Source organism: Schistocerca americana, chromosome 4, assembly GCF_021461395.2.
Source record: "Schistocerca americana isolate TAMUIC-IGC-003095 chromosome 4, iqSchAmer2.1, whole genome shotgun sequence".
Classification (NCBI taxonomy): Eukaryota; Metazoa; Arthropoda; class Insecta; order Orthoptera; family Acrididae; genus Schistocerca; species Schistocerca americana.
In genome coordinates, this window is record NC_060122.1 from 424,256,748 (window position 1) to 424,278,740 (window position 21,993).

General features: G+C 44.7%; 1 protein-coding gene across 2 annotated transcripts in view; it reads left to right on the forward strand.

The window, feature by feature from the left end:
- Positions 1 to 21,993, forward strand: part of LOC124613340 (sodium-dependent nutrient amino acid transporter 1-like) — a 267,200-nt gene that overhangs the window by 161,566 nt on the left and 83,641 nt on the right. For both annotated transcript variants that reach the window (XM_047142036.1, XM_047142035.1), the window contains exon 3: positions 2,016 to 2,291. In XM_047142036.1, coding sequence (XP_046997992.1) covers positions 2,016 to 2,291 — 276 coding nt within the window. The remainder of the gene's footprint in view (positions 1 to 2,015; positions 2,292 to 21,993) is intronic.

Sequence of the window (21,993 nt, forward strand, 5' to 3'; positions counted from 1 at the left end):
GAGCAACAGTAACAGTAGAATGGGTACTAAGTGAGGTTAGACTTGAGTCACGGACTGCCATACATTATTCTAATAATTTCCGGGTATGCAGCCGGATCCCGTCGACATTCTGGAACGATATTTCGGCCCAGAGACGTCTGGCCATCATCAAGTGAGTACAAAACTTCTGAAGAGCCCAGGTGCAGTCGCGGTATTTATGCCGAATCTCGCGCATGCGAAATGTACTGGCATCCTACAGCGCATGCGTCAGGTGTTGACGTGCGCGGCATAGCCGAGTTGTACGTGCTGCCCTCGCCGTTGAAAGTAAAAGATAATCAAGTCATTGAATATCAAATGACGCCGTCGATTCCGCTGTGATTGTATAATTTTAATAACAGGATTCCAATTTTTATCCAGCTGAAAGCCGTTGTCACGATTTATAAGATTATCGGTAAGACGTATTTCCACTGATTCTTTGATTACAGAATCCCAAAATCCAGAAACTGCAGCCAAATTTTTTGAATGTCCCAAAGATTAGCTACCACAGGGGACAAAGGGCTCCCCATGGCGACGCCGTCTGTTTGTTCATTGAATGAAAAGTACGTTGAGGAGATATGTTCAAACAAGGCCGTCAGTTCTGCACTGAATAAGTTTTTATGGAGGATTTTGAGGAGAAAGCACCTGAGTCTGCTGTTTTAAGGCCTACAGTCTTCTGGCGGCAAGTAGATGATACTTTTGTTGTATGGCCTCATGGCAGACAGGAACTGGAGAAATTCCTTAATCACTTAAACTCATTACATGAGAACATCAAATTCACGATGGAGATTGAAAAAGATGGCACTTTACCATTTCTAGACGTGCTAGCACGCCGTAAAAATGATGGGTCATTAGGACATTCTGTGTACAGGAAACCGACTCACACAGATCTGTATCTCCAGGCGTCAAGCTGCCATCACCAGCACAAACAGCCGGTGTTCTCAGTACCTTAATACATCGAGCGCATGTAATATCGGATGATGAAAACCTCCACGCAGAATTAAAACACTTGGAGAAGGGTTTTAAAGAGAGTGGCTACACTTCACGCCAAATAAGGAAGACCATGCGCAACTGTCATAAAAAGAAGTAACGCACTGAGGACGCTGATGATGACTATAAATCAACTGCGTTCCTTCCATACGCCGGGAACGTGTCGTCGAAAATAGGCAGATTACTGAAGAAAAATAAAATCGAGGTTATCTTCCGTCCACCAGCAAAGAACCAGGCCCTGGTTGGATCCGTTAAAGGCGATTTACAACTGAAGAAAGCAGGCGCCTACAAAATTCCCTGTAAATGTGGCTCTGCATATATTGGCCAGACGACAAGAATTGTCTATGAACGATGTACAGAACATGAAAGATACACCCGTCTGCAGCAACCGTGAAAATCGGCAGTAGCAGAGCACTGTATTTCTTTGGGACATTCAATGGAAAACAATGCAACAAAAATTTTAGCTCCGGTTTCCGGATTTTGGGGTTCTTTAATCAAAGAATCAGTGGAAATACGTTTTGCCGATAATCTTATAAATCGTGACAACGGCTTTAAGCTGGATAAAAATTGGAATCCTGTTATTAAAATTATACAATCACAGCGGAATCGACGGCGTCATTCTATAATCAATGACTAGATGATCTTTTACTTTCACTACCGAGGGCAGCACGTACAACCCGGCTATGCCGCGCATGTTAACATCTGACGCATGCGCTGTAGGATGAAAGTACCTTTCGCATGCGCGAGATTCGGCATAAATACCGCGACTGCACCTGGGCTCTTCAGTAATTGTGTACTCACCTGATGATGGCCGGACGTCTCTGGGCAGAAATATCGTGGCAGAATGCGACGGGATCCGGCTGCATACCCGGAAATTATTAGAAGAAGAAATACGCCGGGAAAATTTCAGAAGTAAAGTCACACATTAACCTGTCCCGAGTACACAACATATTTTTTGACGTGTAAGTGGATGAGAGTGTGTTAGGTGAGAGATGGTGTTCGGTGTCCAGGCTTCCGGCAGCGACACCGGGAGGTCGTCGCCGTCACAGTCGCAGCCGCAGCAGCTGGAGCTGGCGTCGGTGTGGGTGTCGTCGTCGACGATGACTGCGTCGGAGGGCTCGTCGTCGGCGGGCACGACGGCGACGTCCTCGACGGCGGTGCTGGCGCCGCCCAGCCGGCCGTCGTCGCCGGGCAGCTGGGCCTCCAGCAACCAGCAGCTGGTCGCCGCCGCTGCCGCCGCCTCCGCCGCCGCCCCCGCCACACACCCGCCAGCGCCCTGCTGCCAGGTACTCCTCACTTACTCGAATCAGAAAACAAATTCAATACATGGTATTTACCATTACAAACAGTTGAAGGAATTACTAAGGTACAATACTCTTGACCTGTTGTGAATGACAAAATATTCCGTATTATGCAGTAATTCTTGGCCAGTGGTAGTAGGCTAATGGTTTCAACGCCGGAAGCGGCGAACCAGTATTTGGACTCTGTGGTGTGCGTACTGTAAGACCTTCGGTACACACACCATCAGATTATTTGACTAGTCGTTCTAACGAAGTAGGCGAGTGTCAGTAATATGTCTCGTGGTCTTATCGTGGCGTGTTTATCTTCTGCCGTTAGGTCAGACGATAGAAATGCCACTTGCTCGCTTAGAGTAGCAGATTGACGGTGACCAACTTTAAACAGAACTTGATTAATTTTCACACACATTTATTAAAATAATAAAAAGGCATAGACATTACGTAACTTGGTTCTGGATGCTGTTTACAATTGACAATCTGTATTCCTTTGGTCTTGGTACGTTAATCTTATTCTCACATATCTCTGATACTTGACAAAGTGTCTATTCATTTATCTTCATGGCTATGTACAGGAATATGGTAATCTTATTAGGCGCAGACTGAAACTTGACTATAGACTGGTACAGACTAATGCAAGAAAATGCAGACTGACTAATCGGAGATCTTTACACTCGTTGTAATACCTCGCGCGTTCAGGTATCACTGCGCGAGTGTGATCCGCGAGGAGAAAAAGTTCTACGTTAGCAGCAATCTCATTGGCTGCGTTACGTATTAATACGCGGATCGGCGGAAGCAGATTTTGGTCCGTCTCTAAGACAGCGCCATCTCGTAGTGCGGAGACGGAGGATCCCTGCGCCTGCGCTGTTGTGCTTAGCGGGGCGCGCTCTAGTGGGAAAGTTGTGTACGCGCTGACTATGCGGAACTATGTACACAACAGACTCCATAACGGATGCTGGCTCTGCCGCTCTTGTGGCACGCAACTGCGGTCTACGTGACTAGGTTCCCATAGTTTACAGGGTGGCAACGAGTTGATATTCTAAAACGGCCATTCACAGCACGTCGTCACGGAGCCATTCAGGAGGGCAGTCTGCAAAAGAAGCCGTATAAATAGGGCGCTTCTACCCTCTCTGTGAGAGTGCAGTACCAGCAATGAACCGATGACGCCTTCTCAACGACATTCGTCAGCGGGAACCGGACTTACGCTATTGTACTTACCCTGGCCAATGAGAGACACGTAGCAGACTTAAAAAATGGAGTCAGTCGGTTATAGATGGGAACCAGTGGGGACATTCCACCCTGTTTCTCAAGTAGTCCTACCGAGACCTACTCTGCACCATTCAAAGCTTACTTTTCAGCCGTGGCCAGGGAATCAGCAAGCGGCCCACCACCAGTTAATCCCACCGAATTCATCGACCGAGATAATGTCCCTTGTCGCGTCTCGCTTTTTCTCTTACTCCCTTCCGGGATACGACAGATGAGAGTCTAGCAACTTCGACTGCACGCGGTGTCCTGAGGAGAAGAGTTCCTCCTGTGCAAAATGCGGGGGATAGTTGACAATCCAATAGCTGCTCATGGTCTGTGGCTCTGTGCAGTCACAGGTGGTGGAACCCACAGGAAAGTACCATTTCCGCAGGTTTACTCCAGGATCTACCAACTGTTGAGTGATCTCCACTCAGTCCATCATGCCCAGGCCGGGGGGCTTCCGAAGGGAGGGGCGGGCAGAATTATTCTCAAGTCGAGAGATTCACAACCATTTTCTTGCTGCAGTTGCTACTGTTTGCGTGCCTGAAACAGCCTTGAAGAAACTTCTTCTGGATCTCAACCTTGGAGCTGTTGGAACGTTCGCAGGTAGTGGATGATTTTCTCATAAGCCTGATTTATTCTCCCCGCATTGGGAGCTACTGGAAAACGAATATCTAGTGGTACTATCCCAGCGAGTTGGTAGAGGTTCAAAAGTGGCATAGATCTGAAACAACCTACACGTTTCTTTTAACACCTCGTCCACTAAGTTTGCGGGGGTAGATTTGTATCAGTCTGGGCACCCGTAATCTGCAGCATTGCAACATGTTGTTAGTGCTGTCAGTCCTCGGGTTTGTGGTTAAGAGCCCCACGTGCTACCTCTGGTATTGCGAAGAATATTATTTTTGGCTTCCAACTTCATTCTCGTGTTCTTGCTATACTGCATGTAGGTCAGATTAGGATATAGAGTTACTCCCACGTATTTTCAATGGATCTTATTTACTAAATGTATCCGTTGCCTTGTTATGTCGAGTTTCCGACATTCCCGATTGTGCTAAAAAACGCACACAGTTGTGTTTCAGCTGGGTTTGGACAAAGCTGGTTGTCACAATAATAGGCACTCAGCTGATCAACATTTTTCACTTATTTGCCGGCATTGACTCTTGACCTGCTGCCTACACTGCGAAAGACGAAAGAAGAATCCTGTCAGTTAAAGGGGTAGTTCACTGCTGCCACGCATCTTCACGGAGTTATGGGCAATTCTCCGGCTGTTTTTGTAGCTCGCAACATTTAAATGCTTTTCCTGCTATTTTTCGCTGCTTTTTCCTGGGTGCGTCATCTACGATAGTTTTCTTTATCTAGATGGTCTTGTCGGTGGCAGCTGCATTGCCGCCAGTTGTTGTGACCATCTTTTATGGACGCTACGCTGAATGTTCCCGCCTACTGCCTGAATCTTCGCGTTGTTAGGCCGCCGCGTTCTGTCTTAGTAGATGTGGGCGGCTACTCTAAAACGGCCTGTTAGACGCCCGACTATTATGCATGTCGCACAGCTGGCCTGTCGGTAAGGTCCTTCGTAGGTTGAGAGTTAATCGCAGTGCTCTGTTCCCAATTCTTAGTAACTTCTGTATGTGCATTTCGGCGGATCGACCCAGGACGATGGCATTCCAGTATAGGGCGGAGCAGAGCCCTTCACAACGTGATAAAAAGATGCGGTGGTAGGGAGGAATCCGGACTCATTAATGGCTACAACTTCCCGAGTCGACGGTCGGTATTGTTAGTGATGTCACGTATGTGAGATGGCGGTTGAGTGCGATCTAAGGTCTCACCACACAGAACAGGGATACCTGTGGTGTCGATGCGTGGCTATGCTGAAGGTATGGTTCGGCGATTAACTACCAAAGACTACGTCTTGACGGTCACTTAACGGCCCTAGTGTGCATTTTGTCAGAGGCGAGCAACAATCGATCTTGGAGTATGTTGTCATCTATGCTGTGGCTGAAGATGGCTGCATCGTCAGCGAACACTTAGTTTTACGCGGTCGTTCTTAGATGGTCAGCGGTGTAAATCGTGTAAGGTTCCGTCCAAGGACCGCCCACCGTGGCTCGCCAGCACGGATAGGACGAACTGTGGACGTTATTGATTCAACTCACTAATGGAAGGTTCTGACGCGGGTTGCTTCTCATGGTCTGACACAACCTATTGCGTAAGGCGATTTAGTTTATATTTCTATGGCAACGCACCTCTATAGACGACTATTTTCAGTGTCGAAGCTTTGGTACGGCGAACAGCTATGCAATTGACAGTATGTAGAAAGCCTCTCCGCTTAGTGGTGTAAGCTGACTGTCAATCTAGCACGAAGGTATGTTTTTACTATTGACGTTTGATGAACTCTGACTCCATTAATTTTAAATTGTATTGTAAGTTGCTGTAAATGTATTGGTCCTCGCTAGATGTTACGTCACCTGAGAAAAGCACGTGGGTGCACCGCACCGTTCGGAGGCAGGCGCCTAGGGGAGGGACCGCAGACACCAACACGCGTTGTCAAACTGGAGAAAAGAAAAAGTTTTCCAATGCAGGAGTGGGGGTGACAAATGGCAGAGTCCGCAGGACGGTAGTATTAGTAAAAACACAATTAGTAAAACGGTATTGAAAGCTCTCAAGGAATCATATCTGACTGTCAAGAATAGGATTCCGTAATATTAGCAAACACAATTAGTAAAACTGCATTGAAAGCTCTCAGCAATTACATCTGACTAGCAAGGATACGTTCAGGTAGGTAACGTAATTATTATTATTATTATTATTATTATTATTATTTGTGATTTCGTGATGAGGTGGTGAAATTGAACCGTATTTCCGAGACCTATTACCAGTCATTGCAGATATGTGACGTATTTTTCGAAGTGGAAGCGTTCTTTTCCAATTTATGTAATTCACGAACCTACAGCATATTCTCATATTAATAGAGTAAGCAATGTCACAGAGAACCCTCCGTTGACCATCCTAAAGAGGTATTACAATGATTAACCTGTCATAGACCCCTTTAAAATTGTTTTGAGTTAAAAACTACTACAGAAGCTGCATATGAGACATGATATGCACAAAGGTGAATTGAAAACACGAACAGTGCGCACTAACGCCGTGTGGTTGGTGGTTCATGAAGCTCTGCCAACATCTGAATCGAGAAAATTATCAAGCCGTAAATATTTGACCTCTCACGTTCAGTGTGTATTGACAATACTGAGAATATTTTAAGGGCTTTTAGTACTGCACGTCAACATGGTTTCAAATTATTATTGAACGTCTGAGGGCCGCTTAATACTATACCTGCTGTCTTGCAAATTGACTTCCATTTCTTCTATCACGTCAGCGGACTGTAAGTTCCCCTCGTAGAGACGTGTAGTGTATTATTTCCGCCTACTCATACTCTCCTCTGCATTTAACATTATAATTCCACCATATCGACATCTTTACTTTTAATTTCACTGAAGGTTCTGTCATCCCTACGCGCTGAATCTGCACTTCGAACGACCATTTCTTTTTCGATTTCTTCACAGTGTACTGTAATTCAATATCATCTACGCAGACGAATCCGACAGTACCTTCTCCTGTCTGCTGTCCCCCAGAAGTTAACATTTTAATTTTACCAGGATTTGGCATTATTTCACATATTGTATGTCAAGAAAGAGGGAAGACTGAATGGCCGTCGGCCGGTAGATTTACCGCTATTGCCGCAAGTCAGTCTCGCTAAAAAGGAAGTATATGAAGGAGGTATCCTCGGCTCTCGCTTGGTGCCATGCAACAGACAAAACAAACACTGTTGTGCTGTGTCATTGACTTCTTAGATCGTAATACGTTGAGGATATCACTTAAAAATACACCAAACGTCACTCAACTCTCCAGGAACAGAGTGGGTCGAAAAGTTTGGCCCTTTACAACACGTTTGTTCATTTGATGGAGCGGGACGCGAATTCGATTTGCGAAGATGTTTTAATCTAGAATGGAGGGACGTAACTGGCCTTCCTTGTTCCTGCTGGGTACGCCCTTGGCGTTGCGGCGTCTGGTAAGTCACGGTGCGTTGTCCCCACCTGTACAGAAGGGCAAGGTGTGCGCCCTAGAGCTGCTGGTACCGGTACGTGGCAGGTGCGTGCCACGCACTGCTCGGGGGAGGGCTGGAGCTGGAGCTGACTCACCCACCTGCAGCACGCACGCACGCACTTACTACGCCCACCACTGCGGTGTAAGTCTCTCAATCTGGCGGCACTTGTCAGCGCCTTTCATGGCTCAGTGCACCCGCGGCTATTATTGTCGATCTCGCTGGCGGCTGTTCTTCAGCAAACTCAGTAACAATAGCGGTTCTCGGAAAGGTGACGCTGTTTGTGGCTCTGCTGTGTATGAATGGCGATCGTAAACAGACCCCACGACAGCGGTGACTGATTTCAGCGCGCTGAACGACGAAAGTCGCCGAGGAATACTTGCCGGTCACCGTATGAAGCAAGGGAAATTAGAGTTTAACGTCCCGTCGACAATGCAGTCATTAGAGACGGAGCACAAGCTCGGATTACGAAAGTACGGGGAAGGAAAGCAGGCGTTCCCTTTTCAAACGAACCGTCCCCGCATTAGTCTGGAACTATTTAGGGAAATAACGGGAAACCTAATCATGGGTGGCCGAAGTGGATTGGAACCTTTGTCCTGCCGAATGCGAGTCCTGTGTTCTAACCTCTTCGCCACCTCGCTGGATGGTCACCTTGTCTCGCTATTCTTCTCTGATAATCCGAATTCGTGTGTGTCGAGGTCCAATTTGCGAAAAAAAATCCATATATTCTTTACATCTACATGAATACTCTGCAAATCACATTTAAGTGCCTGGCAGAGGGCTCACCGAACCACCTTCACAATTCTCTATTATTCCAATCTCGTATAGCGCGCGGAAAGAATGAACACCTATATCTTTCCGTACGAACTTTGATTTCCCTTATTTTATCTTGGTGATCGTTCCACCCTATGTAAGTCGGTGTCAATAAAATATTTTCACATTCAGAGGAGAAAGTTGGTGATTGGAATTTCGTGAGGAGATTCCGTCGCAACGAAAAACGCCTTTCTTTTAATGATGTCCATCCCTAATCCTGTATCATTTCTGTGACACTCTCTCCCATATTTCGCGATAATTCAAAACGTGCTGCCTTTCTTTGAAATTTTTCGATGTACTCCGTCAGTCCTATCTGGCAAGGATCCCACACCGCGTAGCAGTATTCTAAAAGAGGACGGACAAGCGTAATGCAGGCGGTCTGCTTACTCCCTATTGAAGCGAAGTCAAACGGCGGGGATTGTGTTTAAGCCGACTCCTAATGACCTCACGCCCAGCGTGTTTGTCTGTCCGACCATCCAGACTTTCGTTATCCTTCGTATCCTTAAATCTGTTTTAAACAACGCTGAGATCGTTCATTCAGCGAAGTCGGGGCTGATGAGTTTCCCGTATTGTTGTCTAGTTGTAGCTTAGGACAGACCTCTAATGAAGCCGACGTGACGCTTAACTCCAACTTTCGTTTCGTCTTACTAAACTGAAGCTAATGACGTTCCAAACGCAGTTTTTCAGGACGACCCGTCGTTCACGACGACTGCATCTCGTCAGAGTCCAATGAAATTCCTGGCTACGTAGTTGTGTTGGTGACAAAAGTTAGTTTCGATCACTGGAGCTCAAATTCAGATGCCCCGATATCTAATGAATGAGAACGCTTTGCCTCATATCAGTACTCTGCAAATTTCAAACAAAACGCGTCGTGACATTCCACCCCGTAGGATTACAGTGGTTCAGCATTCAGAAAGTAAATCACTGCTCGGAATTTGCGTTCTCCAATTCTTGCATCAGGTTTTCCTCACTCCATCACAATCATCGTTTAATCAGTCACGGCAGATACTTCGCATTAGAGTGGTTTTTAGTGAAGTTAATTTGAGATTTCAGGGCTTCATGTTTACTTACTCGCAATACATGTGCGTACGTTTATCTACATTTACGGCGAGCTGTCAGTCACTGAGCCGGTATTAATTATCCTGCAAATCCTCTTGGATTTCAAAAGGTATTTATGATAACAGTATCGTTCGACCAACTGTTAGCGTGATCGTTGAACACTATTACTGAGGTTGTCTGCAATACTACGTGACGAGGGCCTTGACACAAGTGCACGGGAAATTTTCGCCTTCATATGCACGCAAGATGTCTACCTACATCCAACGGAACGGTGGTCATTACAGCATGTATCTTGTAGCTTTTAAACATTGTCCCCTCTAGTCACATTTTGTATTGACGTTTCTAAAATCCCAGTTGTCTCGTCCCAGGCAAAGCCGACCATAAGCCTGCAAAGATCGAACCGTGTGAAGACATTACTTCTCCCCCCACCCCCCCTCTCCCTGCCTCCCTTAAGGTTTGTGAAATCTCTTTATGTTCAAACGAATCAGTTGTCGCATGAAAGCGAAGAACAGAGTGTAAAAATTATCTGGAAACCGAGGAAGCATATTTTGTGAAAGTTTTTTCGTGCTGTGGCAGTTTGAGGAACGTATTTGGGAGTCTATTCGAGAAATGTTGTTTAGCAAGCTGAAAGAACAAATATTGCAGATTGCTATACAATTACTATTATTCTTTCCATTTATCTCCCATAAGAAATATGACAATAAGGTTAAAGGTAATAAAGTAAATTGTCGATTCCCCCGCTCTCCATTCTCGAGAAAAAGAGGAATGGGAATAACACGGTATGAAATACGGTACCCAAAATATGTAGACCTAGATGTAGAAGAACCGTGAGTACATGTTACTAAAGAACTTTAGTATGTTGTTCATGCCGGAGTAGAAACATTGTTTTACAGAATTTTGTTTTGTTAAGGAACTGAAGGATATATTATTTAAGAGCAGCCATAAAATGTTGTTCTCTCTCTCTCTCGAAATTTATTGTTAAGCTGTTAATAAAGTTGAAATAAATGACTGTAGCTCTGTTATAAGTTTAATTGTGAAGGTTTCTTTATTTGTTGATGCTGACTCGTTTCAAACGATCCGTATCGTAAGTGTGATAATACAGGCGCTAGTCTATGTAAAAAAACTTCCCCTGTGGTGGTGGTGGTCAAAGCGGCACTATGGCCAACTCAACAACCTAAACAGACCACGCAGGAAGGACGCAGAGTTATTTAATGTTCGTCCTCTGTGGTCTGGTACTGTTGCTGAGTCGGCCATAGTGGCGCTTTGATCATTACTGCAGGGACAGCTGGTGTAGGCTACATAGGCTATCGCCTGTATTGTCACACGATACGTATGGTTTGAAAATGGACACAGGTATCGGAAACTGATCACTATCAAGATATTTAAAAAAATTACTTCTCAATGTAACTTACGACGGAGCTATAATCATTTATTTAAAGTATAAAAGAAGTTGCTGACCTGTTTCTTACCTGTGGCATGCTGCAAGTTCGTATATATTAATAAAATGCTGGGTTTCAGAGAAATCTCTTCTCGTAAGTTTCAATGCAGGAACCGGAAAAGGCATCGTAAAATACTTCATCGCATTCTGTAAAAGCACGAAAGAGTGAACTATGACGAACATTCTGTTAATTTTATCATTTACGCAAGACGGAATGAGCCTATTGCGCCTGGCTGGGCACCCTACTGGGCGTGCTCATAAGACTCTTCAATCTCAATTAGCACTTTGCGCATTCTGTATACTACCAAAGTGCTGTCTTAACTGGTAACTCGTCCGCTGTTGGTGTAGTACGGGCTTAAGATATGTAAAAAAATCAGATGCTTGCATTGCTGTTAAGAAGTAAAAGACATTGATGTAGTGCTTTCGCTTCGTTCATAAATGTACTGGTAAAGATGAGAAAACAGAGTTCTTAAAAAGCTAGTAATCTTCATACAGTTCACACGCAGCCTAGTACCGCAGTTCCCAACGTATCTCCAAAGTTGTGCGAAGGTTACCATTACATAAGAATCAAGCAAGGTACCCCCTCCAGAAATCTCACAACAGCGGTTACTGTTCACGCAGTGCAGTCTGTCAAAACCATGTCTGCAAAACAGCTTTCTTCGAGCGAGAGTAATATCCGTATCCCATTCTAGCTAGCAGGGAGTAGACCACGCTGCACATGTCATTAATACGCTTCTCACAGTTACTGTGAACTGCTGTTAACTGTACTGTGCGCTGCACTAGATGTACTCTTGCACGTTTCGCCCAGAGTTCACACTTTTTGCATCTTATTGTCTTCAATTACTCAAATATATGGCTTATTGATCATGGTTAACTTTTGTTTTCGTTCGTAAGAAATTGAAAATAATGTGGGAGGAAACAGGGCTGTGCTTGTTGTGATTCATAGATCTTTATCGACTCCCTTATCGCGGAAACACGCTTAAAATGTTGCATGGATACAGGAACTACCGAAGCGTCATCTTCTTCAGGTGAGATTAAGAACGTTGGTGACTCATAAAAGTTCGTCATTAAACATTATCTCGCCCTGTGCTCTGCTTACGACATATCACGGCTGTTACTTCCTGCGTCCGATCGATTATTAGATCACACTCAACACAGCCTCTTTTTGTCACCGCCCCCCCTCCGCCCACTCTGTCCCTTCACAGCTAAACCGCTGTACGACTAAACAGAAATGTTATTTTTTTCATGTAAAAGAATTTTCTTTCGAAAAGACGTGGCACTAGCACCAAAAATGGATGAATTAAAGTTCCAGTAATTCATTGGTACCTTGCCACGTAGACAAGTCTTGCGCCGCGAATGGAATCTTCCCAACAGCAGACTGATTTGCCACAATTCTAGCTTCCAGACGTGTTGCGAGTGACGGCAGGAATATTGTAAACTAAGTCGTCACATCGCTGTATTTCTACTGACAAAACTCAACATACAGCATAATCGCCAAGCTCAGTTAATCATTACCCAGGTTACACTTCAGGTTAGTCCCAGAGGAAAGAGGAGCAGTGTCCAGACTAAGAGGCAGCCGGAAAGCTGGAAAAACAAACAGAACGAAAGGCAGATGATCGGCTCATTGGAGATAACAGGTTCCTTACTTTCAATTCACCAGATGAACATCCCTAAACAACGTCTGAAACACTGTCTGTAGTGTTAATACATACCCTCTATGTCTAAGCCGCGATGTACAACCTTCTAGGTTACCTGTGCCACATTGGAAGTTTGAAACTGAAAATATTCAGTTTATCGTAACTTTATAATAACAAAATCTTATTTTTTTGTTTTGGGGCTCAAAGACAAAACAAAACAAAACCATAAAATTTCGTTATGGATTTATTTTACGTGGCGATGGCAGTGGCCGCATTCCTATTATCGAAGCTTGTAGGGGATTTGAAAATCCTAGTGACCACTGCAACATTTATTTTAAACATTTGTTAGTGATATTCCGATACACTTCTTTGAATGGTTACCTCGATTATCCGTATCCCTGAAACTAGTTTGTCTGTACGAGAATACTCGTTTTGGTGCAACTTGACTGAATCAGATCAAACTATGGACTGGATGTCGTCGGCTGCTTGCGGGCTGCAGGTGAACACACACCCATAACTTTCCAACATGAAGAGGGCTAGAATTCGTTCTCATGAGCATTTATCATAGCGCCTGAAATCTTCCACATTTTCGTAGTGACAGACTAGCGGAGCACGAATCAAAGCGGCGTGATCCTGGAGAGACGGTGAGACTGAATTTCGTCACAGTAATCTCAAAAATTTCATTAATTTTTATAGATCAGAACTGAACGCTCATTTGGAAGTGTTTCATGAACGAAATATGCAGGGGAAACGGGTACTACAGGACACTTAGCATAAATTCTTATGTTTGTCACAAAATGCTATTTGAACTTAATCTAATTGCTGTACGATCGTTCATACCATTAGCTTCAGTTCTTACACACATTTCTTTCATTTTCACTAACAACCTTTGCTTAATCACGCAATGAGGATGAAGCAAAATTAGGGGTAGATAAACTTCCCCTCATAATGACTCACCACAGTTACATAGTCTGACGGCGAACGGACGTTGTATAGAGGTATACAAATCATAGCAAGATATAATCTTGACAGGTATGATACTGAATATTTGTGAGGGGGACCTACAGCAAGTATTAAAAGCCAAATCACTTGCGTGTTAGTTGTCAGGAACGCACATCGCGTGCTATCTTCAATCTCTGATCGTCATTTAGTGACTTCAGAGTCTTAACCTTAGAAACAGCTATTATACCGACAACGCATTTCATTGTGTATTTCTTGACCACGTGATCAGGGATATTTGTATTTTTTCCGTTGTTAACATTCACCTTGGCACCGAGAGAAGTGGCTTTGACGCGAGAGTTCGATTAATAACTAGTTTTGGAGGCAAATTTATTCGTTGCTACCCTGCTAAAATCACTTGATCGTTGCTATGTTTCTACAATGTGCCAAGTATGCAGTTACATCTATTAAGGCGTGTTATTGTCCCAGAAAACAAAAAGTCCAAAATGTCGATTAAACTGTTGACGTGTGCTTGTATAAAGCGAGTATGTTAGTAAGTTTCAGCTGTGGTAATGCTTTCTTTTACTACCAAGACAGTTACAATCTCCGTTACTTTTCTTTCTTTAATTGATTTGCGATACTGCAACAGTTTTCCGTAAATCGACCGCTTGGTCATTGTGCTTAGCGATTCTCTGTTATATACAAGTGAATTTTACTTAGGTATTAAGATACCACCGCCTGCTCTTGTGGGACAGCGAAAATACTTCCTGTTCTGTCTGTCATACAAGTGGTAACTTCAGGACTTTTTTTTATAAAAAAAACTTTTTTCCTGTTGTGATATTTATTTAGATATTGCTGGATGCATCCTTGAAGACACTGATTGGAAAGAGATATCACATTCTCGTTATTTCATAAGAACGAGCCTTTATGGAAACAACGTGGTGTTATTGAACCATTCAGTACACTCTGGGCATGAATGAGCTGGGCTTTGAAGTCGACAACTCACAAACCAGCCCAGTGCGACTTGAGCACACAGTGCATTACTAGGTATAGTCTTACTGCAAGGAACATCCCATAGACAGTATTGCCATCAAATATATTACGCTAGCTCATTTGGATGAAATTAAGGCGTGCCTTAAAAAAAAAAAAATCTCGCACGCATTTCGAAATAATTTAGGGAAACGAAGGAAAAGCAAAATAAAAATGGCTAGACAGAGATTTGAACATTGTTCCTTCAGAAAAAGTGTCTTAGCTGTTGTATCACCAGGCTTGCTGGTCCTGTCTGACGTTAAACAAAAAAGGAAGGAATTCGTAAAGCTACTCGTAGTATAAAATAGAATTCGATAAGAGATGCAACTCGATTTTTCCGATTTTCCTACGTACACAGAACCTTCCAAAAATGAAAGTCGCGAAACACCACAAATTCCTTGGCTCGATCAGACAGAACCATTGGCTGTCATCAGATGCAATACCTTTACATATTACCTTTGCAAAATACTATGAAGTGAAGTACATGACAGAGGGTACACGGTTGCATAAATCACGTGATGTACTGAGGAGTATTTACGATATCTCGACAACTATTGCAGGGGTCGCTTTCAGACATGGTATTTCTTCAGGAAACCTTGTGTACTGCGACTCCATTCCGTATAATTCAGGATCAGCTCCTTCATGATATGACTTTTATTATTTTAAAATAATTTTAGAGAAGTAGCTTGCCTTTCTTAAGTATGGTAAGATCATTAGAGACGGCTGCTTTTCATTAAAAAGGCAAAACCGGTTTGTCCTTGAAGCCTTTTTAGTCAGAGGCTTAGATTACGCGTTGAATCGTAGCCAAACGACTCGAGTAACGGTTGTATTTTCATATTTTGATAAAGTAATCCCGAAAGTAAGTTTCTTCTGCTGATTACTGACTTTGCGATAAGGCGTAAGAGTTCTCCATTATTAAAATGTCATTTTGAGGCATTATGTGGTTCATTTCAGGTTCTTATGAGTAAGAAATCAACAAACTTTAAGCGACCGCTTGTAACGGGCTAAAATTAATTAGTTCTCGAGCCATCTAGCACCCGATCAGTTACCGAGGACGTTAGTGCACTAGAAAACAAGGGGTAAGCTCCGAGATGGGAGAAAAGGCGTGCGTTTCCGTGATCTCCCTAAATCTTTTATTACAAGTTACCAGTCATTGAAGTGCTTGTAACTTCATCCCATGTGCGTATTATAATTACATATGGTTAAATGAGAACGGACAAAACACAACATCAAAATCACACAGAAATGTTACAAAGTTAAGTACTTGCAATAGGTAGAAATCTTCATCTTTCGTCAATTAGGCAACACAAACACTACGATCACCAGACAAATAACATTCTTTCATCACACCTATTTTCATGAGGTAGTGTCATTTGTTAGTAATGTTGAGACGTATATGAAGTGCTGCAGATGTTAAAACATTGGCGTTGTTAGTCAACTATATGTGTGCTTCGTGCATCATAATTGCGACCTCTTACTGTGATACAGAAGGAACCAGTATTATAGTTAACCGTTTCCATGATTACATAATGGTTTTTTTTCTGTGCATCCATACAGTGATTTATACGAGGGTGAGTCAAATGAAAACCTTAAATTTGTAATAACAAATCGAAATTTCGCGCCGTTATCCTGTAAGTTGGTAAGCGCGCTACAAACAGCGTTCAGAATGGCCTGTAGGTGGCAGCATAGTGCAGATGCACACATACGATCGCAGTCTCAGTATAAAGATGGCCGCCCCACCTGCGACTTGCAGCAGGGAAGAACAGCGTTGTGTTATTCGGTTTTTGCATAGTGAAGGTGTGAAACCTATTGAAATTCATCGACGAATGAAGGTTCAGTACGGTGATGCATATTTCTCACAGCAGCAAATCTACGAATGGAGTAGGAAGTGCGCAAATTGCGTGAATTCAGTGGAAGATGCTCGTTGTCCAGGTCAGGCACAACGAGTTGTGACTCCACAGAACACTGCAGCAGTTGAAGCCATAGTGGCGGAAAACCGCCGAGTGACACTGAATGACATTACAGCATGTTTACAGATTAGTCACCACATTGTGCATGATGTGCTCCAGTTTCACAAACTGTCTGCAAGATGGGTGACACGGCAGCTGACTCCTGAAATGAGAGAGCGACGTGTTGATGCTTGTGAAGAACTTCTTCAGTGCTCTAAACGATAAGGTGATGGCTTCCTTGCAAGAATCGTTACTAGAGACGAAACCTGGGTTCACTTCCACCAACCAGAAACGAAGAGAGTGAGCAAGGAATGGCGCCATCCCTCATCACCAAAACCAAAGAAGTTTCGATCAGCAGGGAATGTTATGCTGACACTCTTTTGGGACTAATAAGGCGTCATTTTGGAGCGTTACGTGCCTAGTGGGACCAATGTCACCAGTGCGTCATACACAGATCTCCTAAAAATCATCTGCGGCCTGCAATCAAATCAAAGCGATGTGGATTGCTGTCAGCAGGTGTCCTTTTGCAGCATGACAATGCAAGGCCCCACACTGCCCGTACAACAGTTGCAACAATCACAGGCCTGCATTTTGAGTGTCTTCCTCATCCACCATGCTCACCAGACCTTGCCCCAAGTGATTTCCACATGTTTGGACCACTCAGACACAATGGGAGGAAAGAAGTTCCGTTCTGATGAAGAGGTACGCCACGCGGTGCACGAGTGGTTGCACGGACTACCAAAAGAATTTTTTTCTAAAGGAGTAAGCGCTGGAGGACTTGCATTGAGCGTGGGGGAGATAATGTTGAAAAGTGATACAGCTTTGTACCACTTCTGCACAATAAATAATATTTAAAAAAATATTTAAGGTTTTCATTTGACTCATCCTCGTCTTTGACTATACAGGGTGATTCTTATTGACGTTTAAAAACGACCGAAGTGACGTAGATGACGCTGAGACAAGAGATTCAATATAAGACACTTGGGGTCGAAAACGTCGGGAAATACCCCGAAAGAGAATGACAAGCGTCAAACATGTGACGTCACCAGATGACGCACCTCGCCGCACGTGCAGCGGTTGGGCTCGGCCGTGAAGGGACGATTGATCGTTGCAATGCTTGTATTCGAACAAACGATGAAAATTCAAACACATTTTTAGTGTGATACGCTCTTAACGTAGAAGTTACAAAATTACTGTCCTCGCTGTAACTAAGTAACAGCTGTTTTTACTTTGTGTTTCTTCCCTTTGGCCATTTCTTTTCACAGACTTTACTTAGTAAAGAAAACCTGGGTCATATACTGGTAACTACGCAATTCGGAAGCTTAACTCATTTACCTGTGACGCAATACGGTAGGTTTTAGTTGTACTGTGCTTTGCAGTAGACCAACGGAGACAGTGACACTGGCAAATAAATCTTACCTCATCGTAAATAAAGAATTGTCTAACAATGAAAAAATACGCCGCCCTGAGCCACATCGACCTCAATACTTTATTTCGGTTGGAATGACCAGGTGCGACAGACCGACAGACAACCGTTGCGTATTTCCTGACATTTGCCACCGCATGTGTCGTATATTAAATGACGAGTCTCAGCGTCATGTACATCGCTTTGTGGATTTTAAACATTGATTAGAATCACCCTATACATACACTGCCTGACCAAAAGTGAAGCACCCAGAAGGAATTGTCGGATGATAAAGCAACTTCGTACACGTACATACTACCGGTACATATGTAAAATATTAGAGTTGAAATTCTTTGTGACAGGTAGAACGGCTGCAGAGTGCATTAGTGTTGCTGCCAGGCATGGTAGGGTATATAACAGGGCGTGAACGTCGTTAGATATTGAGTGACCTTTGTGAAGGTCACGGATATGCCCTGTACTTGTGTGGGACAGCGTTATCAGCGTCTGACACAGTTGTAAGGGGCTTCATTATGAATCTTCATTTGGGTGAGTGGTCGAGGCGTGCATTATCCAGATGTGACAGTAGCCCTAATGTTAGCCTGCATGAGAACATAAGGGCAGACATACTGTTCGTTAACGAACTGGTCGACCATGTCTAACCACCTCGACGGAGGATCGCCGTGTTGTGCACCAAGCTCACCATAAAGGGGCTGCATCTGTGCATGGCACCCGGAAACATGCAATGGTCTCCCTACAATACAGTGTCACGCCACACCATTAGTCGGAGACTAGCAGCGATCGGACTACGAAATTACTGTCTCATGACTAGGCTGCCGTTAACACCACAATACAAACGGCTGCGTCGGAGTTGTCCTGTTACCAGGAAGCATCGACTGATACCGAATGGCATCGCATTGTGTTCATCGATGAATCGTGGTTCTGCATGACACCGGATAAAAATGTAAATGTCGTGTGGCTAGGGCCTCCCGTCGGGTAGACCGTTCGCCGGGTGCAGGTCTTTAGAGTTGACGCCACTTCGGTGACCGGCGCGCCGATGGGGATGAAATGATGATAATTAGGACAACACAACAGCCAGTCCCCAGAGCGGAGAAAATCTCGGACCGAGCCGGGAATCGAACCCGGGCCGTTAGGATTGACATTCTGTCGCGCTGACAACTCCAGATGACCATCGCTGGTAAGTATGGTGGCGACATGGGGATAGCTACCATTCTTCCAATATTTTGGGAAGACATTGCGGTGTTAATTCTGGTGCCACTGCGTGAGAGGCCATGGGGTATGACTTCAGGTCACGGTGGCAGTGATTGAGGGAACTCTGATGGCACAACGGTACATGACTGATATCCTGCGTCCTTGTGTTACCTCTCATGCACCGTAGTGTCATTTTTCAACACGACATTTCTCACTCACGCATGGCACTATCAGCGTTATGTTGTTCTCCGGTGGGCAGTCAGATCCTCGAAGCTTTCCCCGATAGAACACGCGTGGGAGCAGAACAGTCGCTAACTCCACCCCAATCTCAGTATCCAGGACATAAAGGACTATCTCCCTTCAGGAGAGGATGCAACAACTTTGACAAACTTCTCAACTGCATTAATGCCTGTATTCGGACCAGAGAGGAGGCAACGTCATATTATAAATGGGCCCGTACTGGAAAGTTCTTACTACATTTGGCATGAGTTTGTAATCACTGAACTAATATGAGACTCTCTCAACCTCTAAACTTTCATTTCGTTATCGCCTCCACGTATACGTACTCTTTTTCTTTTTTTTTTTTTTTTCGGGCAGTATATAAGAGTCCATAATGACGAAAATGTACTTTGAGGAAGTTTTCAGTATATGCAAATACTTGCAGATCTGTCTGCAAGAGGTTCTAAAGAAGACAATAGCCGGCCGGGGTGGCCGAGCGGTTCTAGGCGCTTCAGTCTGGAACCGCGTGACCGATATGGTCGCAGATTCGAATCCTGCCTCGGGCATGGATGTGTGTGATGTCCTTAGATTAGTTAGGTTTAAGTAGTTTTGAGTTCTAGGGCACTGATGACCTCAGAAGTTAATCCCATAGTGCTCAGAGCCATTTGAACCATTTAGAAGACAATACATATTGCCCTCATGACGACAGCAAACACTTTCTCTGTAAATCCATCTTTATACAGACGGTTGCAGGGTCTCGGCTGTTCAGTATAAAATGTCGTATCAAAACACCTTCAGCCGTCTAAATTTCCAGTTGTCATTTTATTTGAGCTACCAGTTTCAGCGCTACATTAGCCATCTGCAGGCTCCCTGACCGACTTGTGGATAGAATCCCACCTCTGGTACAGTCAAAATAGGGGCCAGCAATCAGTGACTGGTATCAGTAAATATCTTAATACATTGATCACTTATATCATCACTTACCTACTATTTGAACAGTCGAAAAGTGATGGTCGAAATGATCGCTGTGTTAGGAAGTAATCTCCTACGAACCTTGCAGAACTAGCACTCCTGAAAGAAAGGATACTGCGGAGACATGGCTTAGCCACAGCCTGGGGGGTTCGCAGGGGAGCTTCTGTATTGGAAGGTAGGAGACGAGATACTGGCAGAAGTAAAGCTGTGAGGACCGGGCGTGAGTCATGCTTCGGTAGCTCAGATGGTAGAGCACTTGCCCGCGAAAGGCAAAGGTCCCGAGTTCGAGTTTCGGTCGGGCACACAGTTTTAATCTGCCAGGAAGTTTCATATCAGCGCACACTCCGCTGCAGAGTGAAAATTTCATTCTAGTCACTGAATGCTTGCCCCCTAGTTTATTGGACCAGACGTGAGATTCTTCCTACACGTCGCTCATAAGGCCTGAAGATGGCGTAACGCAGCGCTGAAATTGGCAACTGCCAATTTAGACGGCTGGAGGAGTTTTTATTCGACATTTTACAAACTCTCTTTTCCCCGCAGTGACGAGGACTACTATTCTGCAAGACTTGCATTAAAGTCTGTCTTTGGTAACTGCCATTTACGTTACGAATTGTATAAATCAACTGAGACCATTTTTCCGGCAAGTCAGCAACTGATTCCAACAGAGCTGGTATGTCACTCGGCCCGCGACATCCACTGTACGCCTTCTTTGCTGCCGAAAAGGGCGTGCGCCAGCCAGTGGGCTACCGAGGCCCGGCCGCCGCCGGCGCTCTCGCCAGCAGAGGGCGTGGCGGAGGTTTCAATGTTGTCCGCCGCAACCAGATCCGCCGTGACGCGGCAAGGACGCAGCCTCCCGATACCCACACCACAGCGCAGCGCAGAGCGCCGCGCCGGCAGCAAGGCGCCGCAACGCTCCGCCGGCTCGCGCGTTGCCTCTTCTGTTTCCTTCCCATAGGCTCCAACTGACCCGTACGAGCTGCCGGCCGGCTGCCTCGCTATAACCGATACCCCCACTTCCGCGACTGCTTAATCTGTAAATAACGTGCGCCACCTTGTCATCGGTTGACAATACTGGACGTACTGTGAAATTAGTTAGCAGACCCACCTGACAAAATACTCAGACAATAAAAAAAGCAGAAGGAAGCAGTTATCTGAATGACTCGGAAATAGGTAGACAAGATGTACGTGTACGTGTAACAATTTCAGAAGAATTGGGCGATTTATTCGAGAGGAAAAACTTCACAAACGGAGCAAGTTCATAACACACGTCTGCCCCGTATGCAAGCAGTTATTCGGTTTGGCATTGATTGACAGAGTTGTCGGACGTCGTACTGAGGGATATCGTGTCAAATTTTGTCCAGCTGGCGCGGCCTTGTTGGCCCAGGTAGGGTTTGGCAAGCACCAAGACAAGCAATAGAAACTCTCGTCTTGTGCGGGCGTGCGTTATCTTGCTGAAATGTGTGCCCAGGAGGGTGCCTCTTCAAATAGACGCGGTGTAGAGTACACCGACAGCCCAATGAGGCGCTCAACCCGAAATGCGTTTACGGTGTGGTTCATGACGGAAGTGGTTCTGTGATGTTTTGGAACCGTTGTTTGTACCATGACTTGGACCAATTCACCGAGATTACTGTGGACGTGAACAAGGATTTTATTTCAAGGCGATTGGAGCTTAGATAGTGTCATTTC